The sequence below is a fragment of the Sander lucioperca genome, chromosome 14 (assembly GCF_008315115.2).
Source record: "Sander lucioperca isolate FBNREF2018 chromosome 14, SLUC_FBN_1.2, whole genome shotgun sequence".
NCBI lineage: Eukaryota > Metazoa > Chordata > Actinopteri > Perciformes > Percidae > Sander > Sander lucioperca.
In genome coordinates, this window is record NC_050186.1 from 30,679,227 (window position 1) to 30,702,461 (window position 23,235).

The following is a 23,235-nucleotide window of genomic DNA, read 5'->3' on the forward strand; positions in this document are numbered from 1 at the left end:
TCTTTGTGTCTTACAACCTACAGTAGCAACCTAACCTAGCCAAATTTCCTACTGCATTATTTTGTGGGGTTATAGGTTATGATTATTAAAAGCCCTGTTCATGACTCCCACATACACTCTAGTATATACAGGATTCCAGATTTAAAATGAGTCACATTGATGCATTCAAAAGTCAGCCAAAGACAGCATTTTTAACCAGTTCATTTAGCTAACCCTTGCTTAATTTGGTCGCTAGCTACAGCAGACATTTGCTAGTGTCATTTCAGTGGACAAAGATGATGATCACATGATACCGTGAAATCTGCTAAACCTGCCACTGTTATCATTGTCATTGTCAACCTGAAGTGTGAGAACGGAAAGCTTGATGAGCTGGGTGGCCTCCGTGCCCGGGGGATTGTACATATATGCATGTTATATTGGGGGTTGGGTTGCTTGGTGCCAAAAAATGTCCTTCGAAGGGGTGCCGTCTAAAAATGTTTGGGACACACTGGTCTTCCCCAAATTCAGGATTTTAAATTACTAAGAAGATAGCAGGAATGTAGCATGTGCTACTTCCAGGAAAAGACTGGAGTTATGTGATACGATGTGCAGGCCAAACTTAAATTAAAAGGTAGGCTGTTAAACACGATGGGATTATTTGGAATATTATGGTTAAGTTCCTGGCCAGCATCAAAGCTTTCATTTCCTGTTGTAAGTATAATAGCAGCCTGATTGGGATAATGTCTGTAACAGTTCTCCCAGAAGGCAATGAGAAGCTGATTGCACCATTTTCTTGCTGAACTTATATGGCCTATATGTTGTTGTTGTTATTATTATTATTTTTTTTTTTTAACAAAATGAGGTAGATCAATATGGTTAGAATCAACATTCTTCTTTTTTGGGATGGTGTTTCATGAATACTGATTAATAGCTAAAAATGATTACTGATGGTGGATTTACAGCTGAAACTAGAGTGTGACTTTCAGCTTCTTACCTGGTCCATTAGAGTCACAGGAACAGCAGCTGTTCCTAATATTTTGCACAGTCAGTGTCGTTTTTCTAAAATCTACAACGCAGGATCATCTAGCGATGGCTGGGTCCAAAGTCATCATTTACCTTCCTCACATCACAGAGCAGATGTTTTAAGAAAATGTTTTTTTTTTATTATAGTGGATATATAATATTCTGCACAGATGTGTCCTGTAGGAAATGAGCTCCAAACACTAATGTTCCACATGTCATGTGTTAGCCTCCATGGTAAATATATGGTCAGCACATATGTACAGTGTGCATAGTGTGAGTAGTATCCTATTTTATGCTGAGTCACAGAGAAATACTCGAGCGAAACTTTGATTCATTCTCTTTGCACAGACATTGTTGAGAACTCTAATAAATTAAAAGCAGTATATGCCACTTGAGGAACTGTAAGGGTATTATTCAGCATCAGTTTAATATGAAACCTATAATGATGTAAAACATACGCAACGGTATTTGTAAAACAAGGTCACTCCATCAATTTGTTCTTTAACATTTTCAGTTGCTTAAATGTACATTACTTAGTTCATTGGTTGTTTTGTTATGTGATATTGTTTGATGACTCTAGCTTTGTGTTTAGTTCTGTGACTCTTTGGTGTTTTTAATGAGAACGTTCTCACCAGAAGAACGACATCATTGCTCATTTGTTTAAGCAACTATACACAACCTTTGTTTTCCCTGTAAAGTGACCTCTCGTGGTTGTCATTAGAATAATGACTGTTCTCCCTCATTAACAAAGGCTGGAAGAGCGTGACATTGTTATAGTGCCATGTAACCTCTTCAGGGAGAATGTTGGTGGATGTTTGGACTCCATGTCCACAGTCTTTCATTAACCTCAACCAAGTGGCTTTAGTCAATCAAGTAGTTTTTGACTAACCATGTCATTCTGAAACATGATAAGGGAATGTTCATATGGATTGTTTTGCAAGGCAATGACAAATTACCTATCTTGTCATTTAGGGAAGAGGACTTGCTTAACCATTCATGGCAACATTGGGAAGTCAACCCTGTGAGCAGTTTGCTTTGCACATTCAGATTCAGCAGCACATGTGTTGAACTCAGCTGTTTCAGCTCATAACTTATAATCTCTTGGGATAGGTTGGACCATTGCTCTTTTGATGACTAAAGCTCATGACACACAAATACACCAGATGTTCAGTATTTAAGTTGGCACTCTTAGATTGTAGAAACAACCGTGCAACCCCTAATGTTCCTCACTCTAGTACATTTTACACCCTCTGCAGTTATTAAACTGTAACCTTACCGAAGGCCCTAAACAGGGCCTTGAGTAATGTATTAAATTATTTGAAAGGCCAACTTATTTGTTAATGAAGACAAGAAGACATTTCTTGGAAAAGTTAAAACTCTGTCTATCCAAATCTGATTGAAACAGCTCTTGAACATTTTAAGAAAAGAAATACAGAAAGATATTTACTGATCAGACTTTACTGGACCCACAAGACAAGTTTCCCTCAATGCCCTTTCCAAGCATTGGGTCAGCAACAGAACAGAACAGATACTAATTAGCTTGAAACTCTAATGTCGACACTGTCACCTGCGACAGGACAATACATACTTTAAATGTCTTATTCAATATCTCCAGATCAATACAGTGTATTTGTCGTTTAGAAGCAGAGAAATGCACCGTTTCAACAAGGTCCTCTAACAATTGTAGGCCATCCAGAAGCTCTTTTAATCCATCATGGAATAACAGTGTCGCAATGTAACATATGAACAAATAATTATGAATCCAAAAATCCACTCACAAATCTCCGCTTTGCTCTGCGACCTTTTAACCCAGCATCTCACTTTGTTTGTAGCTTCGTAGCCATTAGCTTTTCAACAAGTGTGTCTGTGTCTTTGTAGCCCTTCCAGAAGCTTAGAAATCCGGCCGGGAAGACAGTGGCTTTTCAGAGACTAACACAAGTAATTCCAAAGTGATAAATCTACGATTGAATGGCTATTTACTGTATTTAGTAATCTTTTTGTACCAAACAACTGATGTATCACGTTAGCCAGGTGCCATTTTGGATAGTGTGCCTTGACTGACAGGTGTGTCGATCAATCACATGAACTCATTTAAGGACTGACTTTGCTCAGCCAATAGAGAGCCCTTACAGGAGAGCATTATTTAATGTGTCTATGTGTGTGTATTGGAAGGTCCTGGCAGAGTCCTTGCAGATAGATAAAGAGACATCAGAATGAAGCCTGGAGGTTGAAATGAGTGGGGTTTGGCCTACTGATGTCAAATAGCAGACAGATAATGCATTGAAAATGACACAACTAACTTTTTGGATAAAGGAAGAAATTATAATACTTTCATATTTGTGTTAGAGTTTATTTTTGTTTCCCCTGATTGCCAAGACTTTCTATGAGATTCCATTTTTGTTTAGGCTTTTATTTTGTCTTTATAGTCATATAACACTATATACATTCATGTGACATCCCTGCAGTATATGATAGCCCAGGTTCTCCTGAAATAAATGATGTCTATTACTTGATCAAATATTGGATAACATGGCTTAGACCTCAGAGGGTTAAAAAACACCTCCGGACTCACAGGGTGGATCCTTGACGTATTCACCTTACCACTGTAGGAAGTAGAAAGAAGCAACGGTAAACTTCTGACAGGGCAAGAAGTAAAGGCCACCAGTGTTTTCCTGTTCCTCTTATAGCTAGTTACATACTGAGTATTGCATTTTGATGAATCTTTATAGCAGTGATGGAGTACTCAAGCCCTGGACTCGGACTCAAGTCCCGCTCAAGTCGCTCTTCTCTGGACTCGTGACTTGACTTGGACTCGCGCACTGATGACTTTGACTCAAGGATTTATGAAATCGGACTCAAGCATTTATGAAATAGGACTTGGAAGTGGGATGAAGTTTCTGACTACTTTTATGTGTAATAGACAGTGATGGAGTACTCAAGTCCTGGACTCGGACTCCAGTCGCTATTCCCTGGAATAAAATAGAATAAAATAAAATAAAATAGAATAAGGAAATGGTGACTCGACTTGCACTCGACTCAGACTCTTCTTTGGTGATTCGGACTTGGAATCGGACTCAAACTTTATAGCTTTGTTAGAAGAAGCTTGATTTTCTCCATGTTGTTCTCCCCGTAGGTTCCCCACCAGCACCGGCTGTCTGTGGATGTGATTCCAGAGTTAAAGAACTCAGACAACCACTGCAGGAACCCGGGAGGAATCAGCGACAAGCCCTGGTGTTACACCTCAAATCCCAACATACGCTGGGAGTACTGTGCTGTGCCGCAGTGTGGGGAGATTGTCATAGCATCAGGTACTGTACTGCCTTCAACTGTCCTCTGTTCTGTTCCAATCCCTGGCTCTCTCACTAAAAAACCCACCCATCACAGAGAATGTCTAGGATGCTATTTCGCCAGTTAGCAGTTAACATGCGATTGTAGATTATAGCCGGCCAAGAAAGAAACAAATTATGATGATTTAGAACCAAGATGAGGTTTCTTTCTTGACTTGATTTTAATGGTCTCTTTGTGGATTAGTGATGAAGCCAGAGTCATCAGGCCCTCGTCAGACTCCTCGTCTCCCTACCACGACCGCTGTATCGTCACCGGCTTACTCCATGTCCATCATCATCATCCTCCTGGCTGCACTCGCAGCCGCAGTCTTCCTCACCATCAGCATCCTCGCCTGCCGCAGACGGAGGAAGCAGTGGAGAAACCGGAAGAGGTGAGATAAAGACAAGATGAGAAGTTCTTTATTTATCTGTGTCCCCTTTTTTGATTCCTCACTCCCCCTTTCTTTCCGCAGAGCAATGGAGACCCCGACGCTGAGTGCTCTTCCGTCAGAGATGCTACTGGATCGACTCCACCCCAACCCCATGTACCAGCGGGTTCCCCTGCTGCTAAACACAAAGCTGCTGGCCCTAGAGTATCCCCGAAATAATATCCAATATGTTAGAGATATTGGAGAGGGAGCCTTCGGACGGGTTTTTCAAGCCAGGTGAGATAAAGCAGAGGAGGTGAGGAAAAGGGAAACGATCACCAAGTCCTTCAAAACATATGACCATATAGGTTGTTTATTCTTACCCTCTAATACGACCTGTAGGAAAATGTCATAAATTACCGCCTCTAGCAGTGGCAGGAAATACAACCCACAAGAGTGTTTTATTTCCATATATCTAAACATAAAGGAAGTTTGGTTAGGTTTAGGAAACAAAATTACTTAGTTAAGTTTAGAAAAAGATTGTGGTTTGGGTTAAAATTAGTACCTCTGTTACTTCATTTCGGGTAGCGAACGTGACACAGAACGTGACGTAGTTCCGTTTGTTCTCTAAATTAAATAACTCACTGTGAACCTTAATTTTCAAAACAGGACATAAACCCTGGTCTCCTGGGTGAAAGTCCTGTGGTTGTTTGACCCACAGGCGCTCTTATTTGTTATTGTTTTGGGGGAGGACAGTCTCGAAATGATATATATATATATATAATTGAGTAAAAAAAGGAGAGAAGAAATGATGCCTACCAGCCCCAAATGGGAGAGAGACTGTACAAAGAGGAACATTTGTTTGCATCATCATATTTGCTGCCAGGGGCTAGAACGATGAAGTGGATATTTCTCAGGCAGAGTAAGAGAAATGGGTGAGACAGGATTCGGATAGAGACAGGGGGACTAGAGTGGCTAAACAAGGCCGCTGGTCATTCTGAGAACTGCTGCGTCATTCACAAAGTCACAAGGTGAGCTGCTACAGGTGTCACTTTCACTCCACGCTGACTCAGCAAGACACTTATGTCTCAACCTAATCCCTATGATCAGACTAAATACCAGACCTGGGTCAAACAGTAGCATACAGTTGCATTTCTAAAATGTCATACTTACCTATAAAACACTATCAACAACAACATCTACACCCAATTCTATATTTTAGGCTTGAGGTGGCTGTGGAAAATGTGTGGTTTCCTTCTTCATGCAGAACAGTGGTTGTATATTCCAGTTGCGACACATTTTCATTGCAGGAATAAAACATCATAACTGAGTCTTGTCTAACCCTTTGTACAGTATTGACCAAGCGCTTTCCAAATCTATTTGTTCAGTCACTGAAAGCCAATACATCCATGACTGATAACCTTTGCAGCCAATTAAAATGTTTTGCACAAGAATTCAGAGTGGCTGAAGTGATAAAATAAAGAGGTTAACCTAACCTTATGACACTCGGCATTATTAAACTTTAATTCCTCCCACAGTCCTTTCATTCCTGTGGTGCCCCTGACCGAGAGCCTGTAATCAACACAAACAATAAACTCACGTTTTGACAGAGAGGAGCTTTCAGAGTTAGGGTTGGGGTCGACCATCATACACAGAGGGGCAGATGATATATCTTTTAAATAAGAGATAACGGTTCAGATTTTCAGACAGTGCCTTCTGGAAGACATCCATAGTTGAGTTTAGGACCCTAGTGTTTTGGATACTAGACTGCTACAAAATTGCAATACAGCGACAGCAGATACGTTTTAATTGTGCATTATGCCAGTAACTGCAATTGAGAATTCTGACCTTCTGTCCATGATTTTGCACTACATAGAGCTTTAATGCCAATATGTGGAGCACGATATAAATGGGGGTATATAATATTACAGTTAGCACAGTATTCTAGCAGTTGATGGCCTTTTCACAATAGCACCTGCATGTAGCCATGCAGATCTGGAAGATGTCCTTCAGGCTAGCTGATAATCCCTTATTGACAACTGGAATGGTGCAGTATATAGATACCCCTGTGAACATAATACACATTCAAACTGTGAGAGCACTGGTGTAATGTATTCCGTAGTCAACATCGGTAACCTTAACTATTACAACTAGACACCCAACCTTAACCTACAAACCTAATTTAACCATAACGCAAAAACTTGGTAAGGACTGACCAAAATGTCTTCACTTTTGTAACCATATCTTGACCCTGACAGTCTAAAACTCAAATGTGTCCTTACATAGACAGAAGTAAAAGAGCACAAACTTAACTCATACCTGCATATATTACCAGCAACAGGTAACAAACATGCAAATACACACTATATGCAGTAAGCACATGCACTCAAGAGTACAGATGAACAATCATATAAACACACAGGCAGCACCTGCATTGGGCCGTGTGTGTTCATGCATACATGAACCCAGACACACACATGCAACATACTCAGAGACCTAAATAGACCAGAGGAGTAAATATCTTCTCTGACAGATGGGCTTCAATCTGTAGTTTCCCAGTGTGTGTGTGTGTGTGTGTGTGTGTGTGTGTGTGTGTGTGTGTGTGTGTGTGTGTGTGTGTGTGTGTGTGTGTGTGTGTGTGTGTGTGTGTGTGTGTGTGCGTGTGTGTGTGTGTGTGTGTTAGTATTACAGTGACTGAGTGAGTGTTTCCATCTTTTTGTGTGAGTAGTTGTGTGTGCAAACTATATATATATAAATCTACATCAACATGCTGACTTTAGCTTGCCTCTCCAGGGAGCCAACACAGGAAGTGTGGGTATGTTTCCTCTAAGTAACTGACATTTACAGTCGCTAGGCTGTTTGTTGGTAGACTTAAAAGACACACATTCAAAAAACACATGGTTACAGAAATCTGGTTAACGCATTACCGAAAAAACCCCACAACGATAAAATGCATTTTTTTCACCCACATGCAGATGGCTACGAAAGAAGCAATATCTTGACACAAACCGCTAAAAGATCTCCTACTTTTCTAGAGGAATAGATCAGCTGCATGCGTACATTGTCTGTGCTTGAATATTTTTGTGCATGTTTGTTGCAGAGCACCAGGCCTGCTGCCAATGGAGTCTTTCACAATGGTGGCTGTGAAGATGCTGAAGGAGGAAGCATCAGCTGACATGCAGAATGACTTCCAGAGAGAGGCAGCACTAATGGCTCAGTTTGACCATCCAAACATCGTACGACTCCTAGGTTAGTGTGTGTGTTAGTTAGTGAGTACAACACGTTCTCACTCCAAACTCGTCACATACGGCCATCTATCGTCATTTCTAACCACTGGGGGACCATAGGCAGGCTGGGGGGACTCATATTAATGTTAAAAAACCTCATAAAGTGACATTTTCATGCCATGGGACCTGTAAGCCCCACCATGTAGCACACACTGCGATTGGTGCACATCATGCTCAATAAGAAACAACAGCCAAGGAAATAGACAATGAATCAGTCTCCAGTACACTACATCAAAATTAGATGATCAAAGTCTAAAAATATTCTCATTATAAAAGGGGAATTGCACTCAACAGCCTTTGTAAATGTCTCGTTTTTTTTCTTTTGTCTTCTTCTTTTTTCAGGCTATTTCAGGCCCAGTTTCCACTCACACACTATAATTCTTCTGAATTAAGTCTTTTTCTTCAGATCTATTTCCCTGTAGTGCTAAAAAACACGCTAGAGATACAAATAGGATTTGCCAGTAAACACGCGCTGCTGGCAGTTTACGTATGTGCCTTTCTTGGCCTGAGTAAAACAAATGTCCTCTTTAGTTTTCTTTTACACTAATACTGCCTATCTAATCTAATACACACTGCTCGCATATACTTCCAGGAAGACATTAAGCAATACAACTAACTCTATTTGGCACTGTCAGTGAGAAAACAGGGCCATTGCTCTGTGGCCGTGCTGAAAGAAGTTTGTTTACTTTGGTCCATTTTACAGCCTCAGTGATTGCGAAGTTTATTTAAAACCACGTTCATCAAACAATAGTAGTATATGTTTTCTGTTTTGAGTGACAATTCATTTTTGGATGACTTATCTAGAAAGTGACAATGCTGAAGTCTCTGGTGCGCTGGCAACCAGAGTTGATCAAATTAAGTTAACCTCTAATTACCCTCTTGACTAATAATACATCGCCAATCATGTGTAAAAACATATGCATCATCCATAACATGAATGTGTCAGGATTAGAGATGGCATATGTCTGCATGTCATTATTTTGTGGCATGCACGTGTGTGCAGGATGGGGCCTCTGTGTTCTGTATATTTAGCGACGGAGTGAAACATTTTGAGCCAGCTACTGACCTTACTGCTACTGTTGAATTACAGTCCTGCTTGTACACACACACACACACACACACACACACACACGCGCGCACACGCACACACTCATGCACAAACACAGCCACCCACCCACCCCAGGGAGCTGTAATCAGAGCTCATTCTCTGGGGAACCGTCCCCCGCTGTGACCCACAGGACATGAACTAACTGAGCATGACCTCCAAGCCTCCTCTTCTCGTGAGCATGTTGTTGTTGCAATTCTTGTGCTGACTTGGACATAACAGTGGCAAAATATTACAGTCAAAAAACATCCTGATCCCAACTATGTCGATGGCTGCCATTCCATCAAATGGAAATAGTCTGCTTTATCTTATACATGTCCCTAAAATCCCACCTGGCATATATTTGTTTTGTTCTGTGGAACAAAGTTTGAAAGTTTTTGAAATGACTGGGCTAGTGGCGGGTCAGTGAGGTTCCAATTCATGTTTCACACAGAAGCAGAGGCAGTGAAGTGCACTAAATCAAAATTATGATTATGGCCAGTATGGCTCAGCGCATTTCAGTGCACTAACCACATAAAGTGCACTAATCATGGTCTGCGTTGGAAAGAACACAGACAAGAGCTGCAAAGCCTCAAACTAAAATTGGCTAGAGAAAGAGAAACTGAAAACGACCGTCTGATTCCAGGGGGGTATTCCTTTTCTTGTTGGCAAACCTGGTGATTTGTAATGATTTTTCCCACAGAGCTATATTATACTCTAAATCTGAAGCCAGTGTTGTGAATGCCAGCTCATATGACTACCAACTTCTGCAGGGCTGTTGCAGGCTGTGCTCCAATTCCGCTAAGCAGTGCACATCGCAAAAAGCATTTACAGGAATGCATACATAAACAAGCATGCAGACAGCCAGTCTTTTATAGGAGGTAAAGTAAATACGTAGTAAATAAAGTAGAATGAACTTGGTGAGGGCAAACTTCTGCCCATGAATATTCACCAGTTTGCTTTTACACCCTTCCTGGCGTTAACATAAAATAATACATCAAAACACACCTAACCCTAATCCTTTCCACATAAAGAATGCAAACAAGTTAAGTTCTAGAAGCTGTGGAAGCCCTCACTGCCCCCAACACATACAACAGTTCAAGTTTACAGAAACCTAAATTAAATCGTTTGTAACTGACTCACATCTGAGATTCGCAATCACACCAACCGCAATTTGAGAAACTCTCTTTAACTGCCCGTATTTCCCCACAGCACAGACAGGGTCAGAAGAACCCAAAGTTAATTTACAAACACACTGTGTTTACATGACAGGGCTACTAATGCTGGACTGTACATCCTCTATGCGTGAGAGTTTATTTGTGAGCATGCACACATGGTGGTTTTGTCTGTGTTTATGTCTGGACTGAATATTTATTTACCTTTTACAGTGAATTAACTCATTGTGTGACACTGTAGAAGAAAGAAACACACTTTATTAAGCGTGGTTTAATTATCTCACTGATGTGTTTATGTGGTTGAGTATTTGTGTTTGTACTCGCAAACATCTGTGGTGGGAAAATGCACGACTCACAAGCCTACTTAATAAATCTGAAAGTCACAGAGCTTGATATAAAATCGCCTGTGTGCGTTCTTCTCTAGGTGTGTGTGCAGTGGGTAAGCCCATGTGTCTGATGTTCGAGTACATGGCCCACGGTGACCTCAATGAGTTCCTGCGTCGCCGATCTCCAAACCAATCAGTGCGCACCCTCAGCCGCGCCAGCCTGTCCGGTCGCAGTTTTTCCTCGGAGCTGGAGGCGGCACTTCTCTCCTGTGCCGAGCAGTTGTCAATTTCCAAGCAGATCGCTGCCGGAATGGCCTACCTGTCAGAGCGCAAGTTCGTCCATCGAGACCTCGCGACGCGGAACTGCCTGGTTGGGGAGGAAATGGTGGTGAAGATCGCAGACTTCGGCCTCTCCAGAAACATCTACTCAGCCGATTACTACAAAGCCAACGAGAATGACGCCATCCCCATACGCTGGATGCCCCCAGAGTCTATTTTCTATAACCGCTACACCACGGAATCTGACGTCTGGGCCTATGGTGTGGTGTTATGGGAGATTTTCTCCAATGGGATGCAACCGTACTACGGTATGGGTCATGAGGAGGTTATTTACTATGTGAGGGATGGTCACATCCTCTCCTGTCCTGAGAATTGTCCTCTGGAGCTGTATAACCTGATGAGGCTTTGTTGGAGCACACACCCATCAGATAGGCCCAGCTTCAGTAGTATACATCGGATACTGGAGCGTATCCATCAAAGCACGCTAAGCATGAATGCTGACACTGAGGCTGACTGCTAACCTAGGAACTTTTCACAAACAAATGTTTGTCCCTGTGCATAAAAAAAAACAACTGATTTATGTAATAATCTGGTGCCGGAAAACACACTTTAAATGTACACATAATACCCAAACAGTAAAGTGATTTCAGCTGTCTTTCTTGCCCAATTTGTCTTTTGAGGAGACCCAAACTGCTACCCTTACCAGACATTTTTGTATCATAAACAGCTCGTCATTTGCATATTACTTTCTAAACCATCACTCCTGACCATTCACCAGCACATATCCATCACACAGGTCGGCTTTATTTATGAACAATGTTACTTTCGTGTCTGAACAGACTCTAAACCCTGTCTCCTAAAAATGATGTTCCCATACAACTTAACTGCATTCTAAATTAAGTTTTGAGGGAAACATATTTAGTTCCGGATTCTGTTTGTTTTCGACGCATCACAAATATGTTTCTAATCAAAGTCCACCTTCAAAGTCTGCATTGGGAAGTAGGTTGGGATGGATGGATGGATGGATGGATGGATGGGTCGAACAAACACGGGTCTTTCTACCCAGGAAGCTGCTGCTCGTGTCCCATGTGAAACTGACTTACATAACGTCCTCAATTCTCGTCACACAACCTACGTAACATACGTATGCAATTCAAGTTACGTAACAAATATAGGCTACTTATTTTAATCCAAGTTATCCAACGATCTTTTTCTAAGCCTAACCTAAAGTACTTTTGTTGCCTTTAACTAACCAAGTAGTTTTGTTTGAAATCACATTAACCACGCGTTGCGACCGTTTCACAACGTGCGCCTGTCGCTGGTACGAGGACGTTTTGGAACAAACAATCTGGGAGGAAATACATACTTACATACATTCCCTCAAAACGTGCTTGAGAATGCAGTTTAGTTGTATAGGAATGTCATTTTTTTTTTTTTTGAACAATGTCTTTGAGCTTTCATTTTAAACAAAGAGCTAAATAAAAAAAAAATAATATAAAAGAAAAATAAATACAAGATAAAAATAAAAGAAAATATATAAAAATCTGTATTTATACATATATATGTATATACACACACAGGAACAGGTGATATACTTACATACACACACACATACATAAAGAAAAGGCCTGTACGTATTTTTACAACATCCCAGTAAAAGAGTGAGGTATATATGTATATACATGAAGTCTTTTAACCATCTATATTGAAGAATACATGAACTGTTATAGCTATTAGCTATATACCTATATAGGTACCCATACATACACACTCATCCATATACTTGTGCGAATGTCATTTTTTAGGAGACCCCCAGAGCTTTAGCCTTTAAGGACTTGAAGCCACTAAGCATGCAGATATACCCATAACCATTTCAGATTCATATGCACTCAAACATTGTGCTCCATCCGTTGCATGTGGAATTTTTTTTTTTTCTCGCCTTCATTTTGTGACTACTTAACATTAGGGTTAGAAAGAGATTGGGACATGACAGTTTGACGCTTCATAGTAACAACATTTAAAACACCTTCCTTGTTATTGTCACCTGTAGCAAATTCCACAGTGGCACACAATCACTTTAAACCATTGCTGTTGGTTGTTTTATATGGACAAGTTGCTATTCCATTATTGGGCATTTTCTTTTTACTTATTTGTTTCTTTTTCATGTTGTTGATCTTTGTCTTTTTTGTGCTAACTTTACTTTGTGACAGTGTTTGACACACAGTTTGACATAACGAGTGCATTACAGCAGCAATAGTATAAATATACTTAAGTAGTCTGAACATTTTTTCCAACTTGCGTCATCGCCCATAAGTCTCTCACTGAAGCACAGACACACATTTTCTTAATTAGAATTTGGAAAAACTCATTAACTAAATTCTTGTCCATGCCTTAAAATAGACTCATTGGTAAGTGAAGAATGGGCAAAATGTCCTCGATGTTCAAAAATATCCTCATTCTGAAAGAGTCAATATTTCATATGTTCTCACAAAGATAGAAACTCTATGTTACAGATCAATCTTTGCTCTCTGGGCTCATTTAAATTAAATTAGAGTCATATTTTTACACAATTTCAGAACAGTATTACCAACATGTCTTGTGCCATCAGTCTTCTTTGTTACTCAAAGCTGTCAATGGTTTCTTTAGTTGTTGTTTTTTTCATTAAGAGATTAATATCAAGTGAGAAAATGAAAATTTTTTTATCTCAACTGGAAAAGCTTTTCAGATGAACGACATGTTTTATTTCATTTTTCAATGTGGTGTGATGTTATTTGTTACATAACATTACGATGCAGGTTGATATGTATATTTCTTTGTATTGCTTGCAAATAAACAATAATTCAACACATTTGTATTAGAGCTCTAGACGTACTATATCATATTATTTTAAGGTGTGCATGCGTCCCCTATGCCGACATTATGTTTTAAATCAAATCTAGAAAGTAGTCTATAAAAGGAAGTAAAATCATCTTATCTGACCAAAAAGAAAACCCTCTGTGAAAACAAACAGCTGGCTATAGATGATGTTATTTAAATGTGGTCACAGTGCTACTTCAGATATATAACTACAAAATCTTTTAAATGATTCAAAATATTCATCTGGGGACAGTGAATACCCAACACTGAATTTCCTATGAATCAATGATATATGTTAATTATTCTGGAGCTAAGTGTTAGACAGATAGATGGACAGGCTGACCCAACACCACCATCCTCAGGCCCTGCCTTCATTGCGCCAACATCAGTCTTCTAATATTCCACAAGTGATTTACTACACCTCATTGAAAAAAATGGGAGGCAGTAGACCCGTCTAGGCTGCCATGTCCAGTGTGGCTTAATGGTAAGAGTGTGGAGCAGCAGTAAAAATAAATAACCACATCCACAGACACAACTGCAGCAAACGTGCCCTAAAACGTTCCCAGTATGATTTTAGGCCAGTTATTCAACAAACAGTGGGACTGAGGCTTGAACAGAGACAGACATGTAGTAGAATCACTGCAGATAAGCGAGAATTAGCTATATTCATTTATTGATTTCAATAATGGAAATTGTTGGTTATTACAATTGGAAAGACAAAGAGGGTGTAGAATAACTACACAATTCTTTTTCTCTGACCCTTAATTTGTCTCTGCTTTAAATGCCTCTTCATCTCTGTTTATTTAATCACGGGCCTCCGCTGTTCCATAACAGCCCCCCACTCCACCGAAAAAAGAAAAAAAAAAAGCTTTTCACCCTGTGGATGCTGCAGTGTTATTACTCACCACAAGAGGGATCAGAGATGAGAAATTAAGTAGAAAAACAGGTTATAGACAGTGCTACGTGAGCCATTTTTACAGCAAATTTCAGAGCGATTTACTGAGAACACTGTATAACTTTGTGAATGTGTCCGGTTAATTCCCAGTGTTTGTATGAGAGGATGTGTGTGTGTGTGTGTGTGTGTGTGTGTGTGTGTGTGTGTGTGTGTGTGTTTTCTTTTGCGATGTCCAATGTAAACGGTTTATAGTAGGCAGCATGGAGTTTGGCCTTGCACCAGTCAACCCTCTTCTCCTTGATCTAAACTGTGGATCAGACCGTTTCACTCCCACTTCCTTCTGTGTTCTTCCCTCTCCTCACTTTTCTCCCTCCTACTGATTTCTCTGTCTGCACCATATTTACTCCTTCCTTTACTCCTTCTTCCTTTCCTTTTATTTCTTTTCCTCAGACTGGATATTTTGTGATCAATTACAGCGTATCTCAGTTCCCTTTTCATTTCATGAGGAGGTTGGAACAGAACCACCACAGATGCATTATCTTTTACATTTTTTTGGGGGGGTTGTAATTTGTTTTCTAACTTCTGCGTCAAACTGAAGTAATATGAGGGCCACAACAACATAACCAAACAGACAGGGAAACATTTAGAGCTTAAAAAGCAGCAGGCAGGCAGGCAGGCGGCCGGCAGGAAGAGAGACCAGAGCTGCACTGCAGCCAGGCTTAAATAACCTGGGAACACTCAGGTGTTCCAGGTTGCCCTAACGATCACACTCAGGTGTTCCAGGTTGCCCTAACGATCACACTCAGGTGTTCCAGGTTGCCCTAACGATCACACTCAGGTGTTCCCGCTTACCCTAACGAGCACCTGCAGAGTCAGCAGAGACCCAGTTGAATCACATAAACACAGCAGGGGTCGCCACAGCTATTCTCTGTTACTTATCATGTGAAAATATTAACCCTTGTATTGTCTTCTCGTCGACCATGCACCTTTTTGTTTTTCTCTGTCAAAATTTCGAATTAAAATGTTTGTTTTTTAGAACGTTTTGGTCGTCTTTTTCGACACTTTTGTCACTTTTATCCAAGTTTATTTGTCACTACTTCCGATGTTTTTTTTTTTGTCACTTTTTTTGTTTTTGTGTTTTTTTCCCCCCCACGTTTAAGAAGCTTTCCCCGACATTTTTGTCACTTTTGTCGACGTTCTTTTATCAATTTTTTTTTTCAAATCCTATAAGATTGAATAAAACACCCACATTCAATAAAAGTATTGAACTGATAATTTATTTTACTTGTGAAGAACGTTGTAGGGAACCATCCACGTTACTTTTTTTTTTAAATTTGGTTGAAAGAAATTTTTTCCAGAATTTTTTGAAAATTGGTCAAATTTGACCTGAGGACAACAGGAGGGTTACAAGATCATTTATTGTGGGGCTGTCAGTTTAGAAAATGTACAACTGTGGCGCACCCAGTGAAGTTCTAGGTTTGTCCATTGCCTCAAAGGTCAGCAATGTTAAGATGGTTTGCAACTGGTCAACAGCAAGTATTCACATGTCAAATCTCCCTCAGTTGAATCCTACACAGAGCAACTCTGTGAATTTACTTTGCCTTGATGAGCGGATCCAATATAGAAGCGTGTCCATCGTTGGATACGAGTAAGACAGAAGACTGGGAAATGGGGGTTGAAACGTTCTATTTTGTCACTTCGGTCTTGTGCTACACTCTTCACTCATGTCACCCTTTTTTCATTCTATCCTCCTTTGTCCTTTCTTTCCCCATTCTCCATCACCACTGTTTCCTTTCTTATCTGTGGTTTCAGTCAGTTCCTTCTCCCTGTCTCCATTTGCTTTGTCTTTGAAAGGTCTGAGTTAAAATGTATCACAAAGCCAGCTGCAGATTACTGGGAAGGAACACTTATTCTCAGAGAATTAGCCGATTGTCCTTTCTCCAAACAGGAGGTTTATCTGAATGGACTCTCTAACCTTCCTGCCAACTTTGCAATAGCAGCTCTCAATGTTTGGGGACCAGGGATTTACACTGCCATGAAAAATCACTTCCTGTTTTCTTATGATAATCTGCCTTGGTTTAGTAAAACTTTTGCAACAGAGAAATTTGATCATTCTTCAGAGGAAGCTGGATGTGTGTCATGTGTTGACATTTTCTGAATGCTTCAACAGAAGTGCTGCGATTCCTGGATGTCTTGGCATGTTAGCAGCTCAGCATTTCATGTCTTGTTGACCTTTCCGTGCGTCATAAATTTCGCTGGCAACGGGAATGCTGATTCTGGCCATTCAAATCATTAGCTTTAACCTATCTGGGAACCACGGAAAGCGTCTGTATTGACATTGTGATGAAGATGTGACATGCCTCTCACTCAGCGACAGCACAGAGGAACTTCCTGTGTGGCCGCGCTGGCTCTGATTGGCCCATTCAGGGAGCAACAGGAAGTAGGGAGAAATATATCAGTCAACTGGAGGCTAGCACTCCAAAGCTGTGGAACAATAAACATGGCAGAGCGTGCATTTTACACACACGCACAACATTCTTCCCTATACAAACATTTGGCCGCTGTTGCTAGGACTGCTGCTTAATTCATGTCACACACGACACATCGTGGCCCTGACCCCTCTTACAGTCGCTACACATACACACATACCACACTCGTACAGTGCAGTACTGCATGTACTATCTGCTTTATGTCACAATCCACATTCTGAAATGTAAAGTCATTACTTTTAAATGTTCAGTTTTCAGAATTGAGTCTGCCCATCTGTTTAAGAGCACTAATGATTAAGGGGGATATTTTATCACAAAAACGTCATCATATACTCACATACGTGGGGTACAGTATTTCTGGTCATATAAAGTATAAAGTAGTCTAATCTCACAAAATGGTGTGAAGTCAACACTTTGTTTTTAAATGCCTATAAATGTGAAAATATCACAGTACAGGTAGTGTTGTTAGGTCTAGGGGATTTAAAGGTCCCGTGTTGTGCTGATTTTTCAGGTTCATACTTGTAATTTGGGTTTCTACAAGAACATGTTTGCATGCTTTGATAAAAAGAAAAATGCATTTTTCTTATACTGTCCGTCGTGATATAATATAGGTGTATTCACCCTTGGTATTGTAGGGAGCACTCAGCGGGTTTATCAGAGCTTTTTCACTGCATAATAGACGCCTACTGCAGCTGGAGATGGGTTTGATGAAAGCTATGAGAGTGAACCTAAACAGAAAATTTGCGGGGCGTACAGACCAAAATATTTAGCCAAAAGATATTCTTTTGAATATTTCCAGCAGTGCAGCTTCAAACAGTTTGGGTACAGGTAGAAAACCAGAATCGAATTTCTCACTTGATCATAACTCAAAATATATTCACTTTTCTATTAGTTGTCCATGCTAACCATAACCCCAAACTGTAGTTCCAAAATCTCCAGAATGATGTGTCATGGCACTGATAAAAAATAAATTGGAGATACAACATATGGGGTGGCCAGGCCTTAATTCCTCTATGGCTGACAAAAATAAAATTAGAACTAATAGTCTCTGACAACTGTATCAAGTGAGCCAAGTCCACACCAGCTCAACAGAGACAAGTGTTTATATGGACGCTGATTCATCAAGCATTTTCTCACCTCTAATCCTGCACAACCACGCAGACCACACCGTGAATAAATGTGTTCGTCTAACACCATATAAACACATGGTTGCGCGCAGACTTCTGCTAACAGTCAAGGCTGTCTAAAATGTGTTAACAGCCCCAAGGTCTATATATTATTTGGTCCAGACAAAAAGAAACCCTGCATGTCACGAAGCATACATTATCAGTCTGCGTCTGTCTGTGACGCTGTGTGTTTCCCAGTTACTGACCTTTTGGATGTCAACCTAAGAAAAACACTGTTGGATAACATGAAGTAGCAACGATAGCAAGGCTAAACATGTAAGATAAAGTAAGACGTTTCAAAAATACCCTACTACTGTCTACTACTGTCAATGAATTAAGTGGCATTACAACTCTTTTCCAATATTTATTTCAGAAAAGCCTAATTTTAAAAACCACACCAACACAATAATTCAGACTTTTCTCATGTTTTTATTGTTGCTGGGATATCAACACTATGACTTTGGGTGGACATTCATCGATATTGGCCCGTACAGTATAGATAGTATGGAAATCACATTCACAGTACGTCTGTGTCACAAAGACTTTCTTACAAACTACTGGTACATTGTTAAATCTGAGGCTTGGCAACATTTTCCAAAAAATGTTTTTAAAGCAATGTTTCACTTTGGAAGAACAAACTGTTTCAGAGCTACAGTTAGGACGATCAGACATTACTCCTAATTATGTACATATAATTATTCTATGTATAAACTTTGGGATGAACGTTTTTTTGGTATTAACATGACAACATTTCTGAAGTGCAACACACACCGCTTTTGTCGTGTAATGTCAATTGACGCCCATAGCAAACATTGGATGCACTAGTCAAACAAAAAAAGAAGCAGTCAGGGTATGATGACCGTGATGTGCTAATGTGATAAAACTGCTGTGTTTTCAGGAAAGTTTACGCATCTTAAAGCTGGGAAAGGGACATTGGCGCATCCTGACATGCATACTTGCATGTGCACTTACATAAAAAAAACAATGGGTGCGAGTGTTTTGATATACTGCCAGTGCATGTTGCTCTTAAGAATGATTTTGCCTCCTTGTTAAACAAAAAGACAGAATAAAAATGATTCAATTTAGATCTCAAGTAGTGTCCCAACATCAGGTTATTTGAACTTGTTTAGACCCCAAAAAAGTTGAAATGCTGAAATCAGATTTCATTCAGAACAAGAGAATTTTTTTCTTAATCAAATCATATTCAAAACAAAATTTGTATTTGTGAGCTTTTACTTATTTATAGTTGTGTATCATTATAATTCATAAGATTATGCATCAAACTTTCTGCAAAAGTGAAATATCGCTCTAACACTGACATTAATCTTTTTTGTACTTTACGGCCATTGTAAAACTACGGCATTAGCCACACACAAAAAAAACAGAAAAACTAACTTAAAGTGTAGGTTAACACCTTCTGAAGATCTAGTTTTGGCTGACCTCCATTGGTCTAACATCTCACCTTGCCGCAGTGATGTACAAGTGTACTCCAGGACACTGTGACATCACTGTTGGGTGTGGTTACAGGTGCAACAAAGCACACTTCCAAACAGAGAGGGCAGTCAAACACTGCTTTTCAGCCTGGTGTTAAGTGACTCTTTAAGGAGGAGGACTGGAAGGCACTGCACACATTGGCCACATTTCCACTTGGTATCAAAATCTGAGCCAAGGGATCCGATCACAAAGTGTTCAGCTCTAAGTACGTGTGTTCCCACGTGAATCCTGAGTAACCACTTGTGATCGGATGTCACTTTCCCGCTCTACATGCAAATAAATAAATAAATAATTTTGATTTGCACATAGTAGGCCGGTTGTTACTCTCACAAAAATCCTACATTAAAAACATGCGATGACTGATAAAACAGCGCTGCCTACAGTCTGTTAGGCAGGAGAGAAAGATGTTTAAAAAAGGTATTTTACGTTTCATGTTCGCTTATAGGAGTCATGTTAAGTTAATGCTGATAAAGACCAAACATTTCCAGATTTTGCTGCTTCATAATAAAAGTAAAAAAAAAAAACTAGTGTCTAGTGTGTGACTAGTGAAGAATTTATTTTCAATTACCGTTTTACAGCCGCTGCTTTGACCACTGACGACGGCTTCTAACATGAGATATATATTAGAGGATGGATACCCGAACCGAGCCCGCCGGGAACCGGCGGTACCCGATGGGCCGGGCCGGGTTCGGATAGATATTTAGAAATGATGTTCAGGTTCGGGTCAGGCTCGGTCACATCAGATAAGGCATTGAACATTTTAAATTTAAAAAAGCTTATTATGTAGGTGCGCACCTTTGTTAACGTGCGCTTGTTGCCCCGTGTGCGCTGATGCGCTCATCTGTTGACATTTCTGAATGCCTTCCTACAAACGCATGTGTCATTAGTATGAGAGAAATTTTTTTTGATTTGAACTGTGTGTTGGGCTGGGCTCGGTTACTGCTCTGTCGGATGCGGGCCGGGCTGGGACAGAAAAATGCGGCCCGATCCGCACTCTAATATACATTGAATGATTACGTAGTTCCGCTGACCGTTAGGTAGGCTGTCCCTAATGTGGCCCAGGACAAATGTGCATACACACTGCTAAAAGAATGTGGTCACATCTGGCCTAAACCGTCTCCGAATGTGGTCTGAGTAATCCGATCTCAATGCCTCTTCAATGCGTCCTGGGTGCATTTACAGCTGTACAAAGAGTTGTCCACTAGTGATCGGATCACTCAGATTGGATTTTAATACCAGGTGGAAATGGGGTCATATCTAGTTCTGGGTCACAAATGAGTTAATATAGTTTACAGGAAATGCATTAATTAGGGTCACAATACAAAAGAGCTCATGACATAAAAACCATAAACAAAATCCTACAGTACATTTGGACAGATTATAACACACTTAAATTTACAAACACAAAAAAAATCTTTCCCTTTGGTGATTAACTTTGAATAATATATTTTATATACATACATACTGTACACATATACTTACAATGGTGTGCAAAGAGTGACACACTGGTAAACAGAGACATACAAAGACAGAAAGTTTAGTTGGTTTGCTATATAACCTGAATCAATACTTTGTTAGAAAAATGGTTACAGTTAATGTCAAATGTGGAGGGTTGGGTCCAGAGCCGTTGGCTGACAAAGTTTGGTCAATGAAACAATAAATGGCACTGCTGCTGCTGCCACTACTCTTGTGAGGCCTGTTGTGAAGTTCACAGAAGTTAAGGATGGACAAATCAAAGAAAGAAGAATAAAAATATCTAAGATTGTTGCCTTAGAATTTTGACTTTTCTCAAATTGTGTATTTTTTTGTAAAGGCACAACCTGGAGATTTAAAGGCAAAAACTGTAACGGTAATCTAAATGGGGAAAAGACCATAAGAAATCCACTCCCCACTCTCAACAGCTAGGGCACACTGTAATAATAAATCCAAAAACTGGATAAAAGAACTTATGTTGCCTCATAAACAGGGAAACATTTTGGCCAACTTTGACAGGCAACAGTACCAGCTGACTTCATTTCAGCACTGCAGCTAAAATCCCTGACAAACATCTGGCTTCCTGGAAAACATTTGACTGCGTTTTTGGCCGTGATTCTCACTTTTCTGTCAGCTTGTTTGGAGTGTTGTCTGTATTTTGGCCAAAATGTGTTTTGATTCAAGTCACGACAAAACGTTCAGCTGGTGATTTTTAACAATGTACGTCATAGCATCACCAGGCGGACTTTAATTTTGGCTTTGAGTCTCAAGTTAATAGCAGAAAGTGGGGGAGTGCACTTGTGGAAATAAGATATCAACATTCAACACTGCATTGGCTCAACTCTGCTTGACTTTCGAGTATTATCATAAGATAGGTCATTGTTGTCAGTACCCCTTTAAAAAGAGTAGACCATCACAAATGCCTAATGATACATTCCATAAAGTTGGTATAGTAAAGATTAACATGATCAGAACCCCACTATATGCCTGACACCAGGTTTCGCATGAGACAATCTGTAATATGTGCCAACCTAATTCACTGGGAAGCTTTAAACACATGTCAACATGATCTCTGTTCAAGATACCATGCCATGCGGAGGCACGATGAGGGAGGAAGGGAGGGAGGCAGAGATATGCAAAACATTTGAATTATTCTCATTTGCAGCATTTGCAAATAAAGACTGGTTCACAAAAAAACATTATCATCATAACCCCAACCATCTCATATAATGACATAAACACAACATCATATATTTTGGATGGACATCTTTAATACTTCATATCACCAGTAACACTGCAATAAAATGTGAATATGACATTTAGTTTCTTGTTAATAGGAAAGATATTTTCATTCTTTCCTTGGAGTGTTAAAAGCCGAGCTGACTTATCAGACTGTGGTACTGTAGGAGTGAACTTCAACTTTTTTCCAAATACTGCCATAAAAGATGCACATTTAAGATTTTGGGGATTTTAAGCTAAGATTTATCAGAGGCTAAGCGTAAGTAATATGATAAGTGTTGTCTTTTCCTAGTTTTAAAGGCTGCATTACAGTAAAGTGATGGTCATTTCTGAACTTACCAGACTGTTCTAGCTGTTCTATTATTTGCCTTTACCACCTTAATCACTATATCCACATTACTGATTATTATTTATCACAAATCTCATTGTGTAAATATTTTGGGAAAGCACCAATTGTCAACCCAACAATGTTGTCGCAATATCGATATTGAGGTATTTAGTTTAAAAAATATAGTGATATTTGATTTTCTTGAATCCTACTCATAAGCTAAGCATTGCTACAGCAGCGATTGGTCCAGACCAGCATATTTTTGAGAAATAAGGGAAATACAATGGAATCAGTGGATATGCTCGTGGGGAACAAGTAAATCTGAGCGATGCATTAGCTTTTGGTAAACTCTGACATGATTTTGCACCACTGACAGATTGCAAACTGGATTTTTGGAATGCTATGACATTTGCAGGTCAGTTTTTGCAGTCAAAACTGTTACTGCTGT

General features: G+C 39.9%; 2 protein-coding genes and 1 long non-coding RNA gene across 4 annotated transcripts in view; 2 read left to right on the top strand and 1 right to left on the bottom strand.

Annotated features, from left to right (window-relative positions):
- rassf6 (Ras association domain family member 6) overlaps window positions 1-3,061 on the bottom strand; it is a 48,835-nt gene extending 45,774 nt beyond the window's left edge. For both annotated transcript variants that reach the window (XM_031292675.2, XM_035991244.1), the window contains exon 1: window positions 2,781-3,061. The gene's annotated coding sequence lies outside the window, so the exon portion shown is untranslated. The remainder of the gene's footprint in view (window positions 1-2,780) is intronic.
- Window positions 1-12,279, top strand: part of musk (muscle, skeletal, receptor tyrosine kinase) — a 36,983-nt gene extending 24,704 nt beyond the window's left edge. Inside the window, exons 13-17 of the mRNA XM_031292662.2 lie at window positions 4,136-4,310; window positions 4,534-4,720; window positions 4,802-4,993; window positions 7,797-7,945; window positions 10,667-12,279. Coding sequence (XP_031148522.1) covers window positions 4,136-4,310; window positions 4,534-4,720; window positions 4,802-4,993; window positions 7,797-7,945; window positions 10,667-11,367 — 1,404 coding nt within the window. The 3' untranslated portion in view covers window positions 11,368-12,279. The remainder of the gene's footprint in view (window positions 1-4,135; window positions 4,311-4,533; window positions 4,721-4,801; window positions 4,994-7,796; window positions 7,946-10,666) is intronic.
- Window positions 1-23,235, top strand: part of LOC116045153 — an 810,130-nt gene that overhangs the window by 580,757 nt on the left and 206,138 nt on the right. The gene's annotated exons all lie outside the window — the stretch shown is intronic.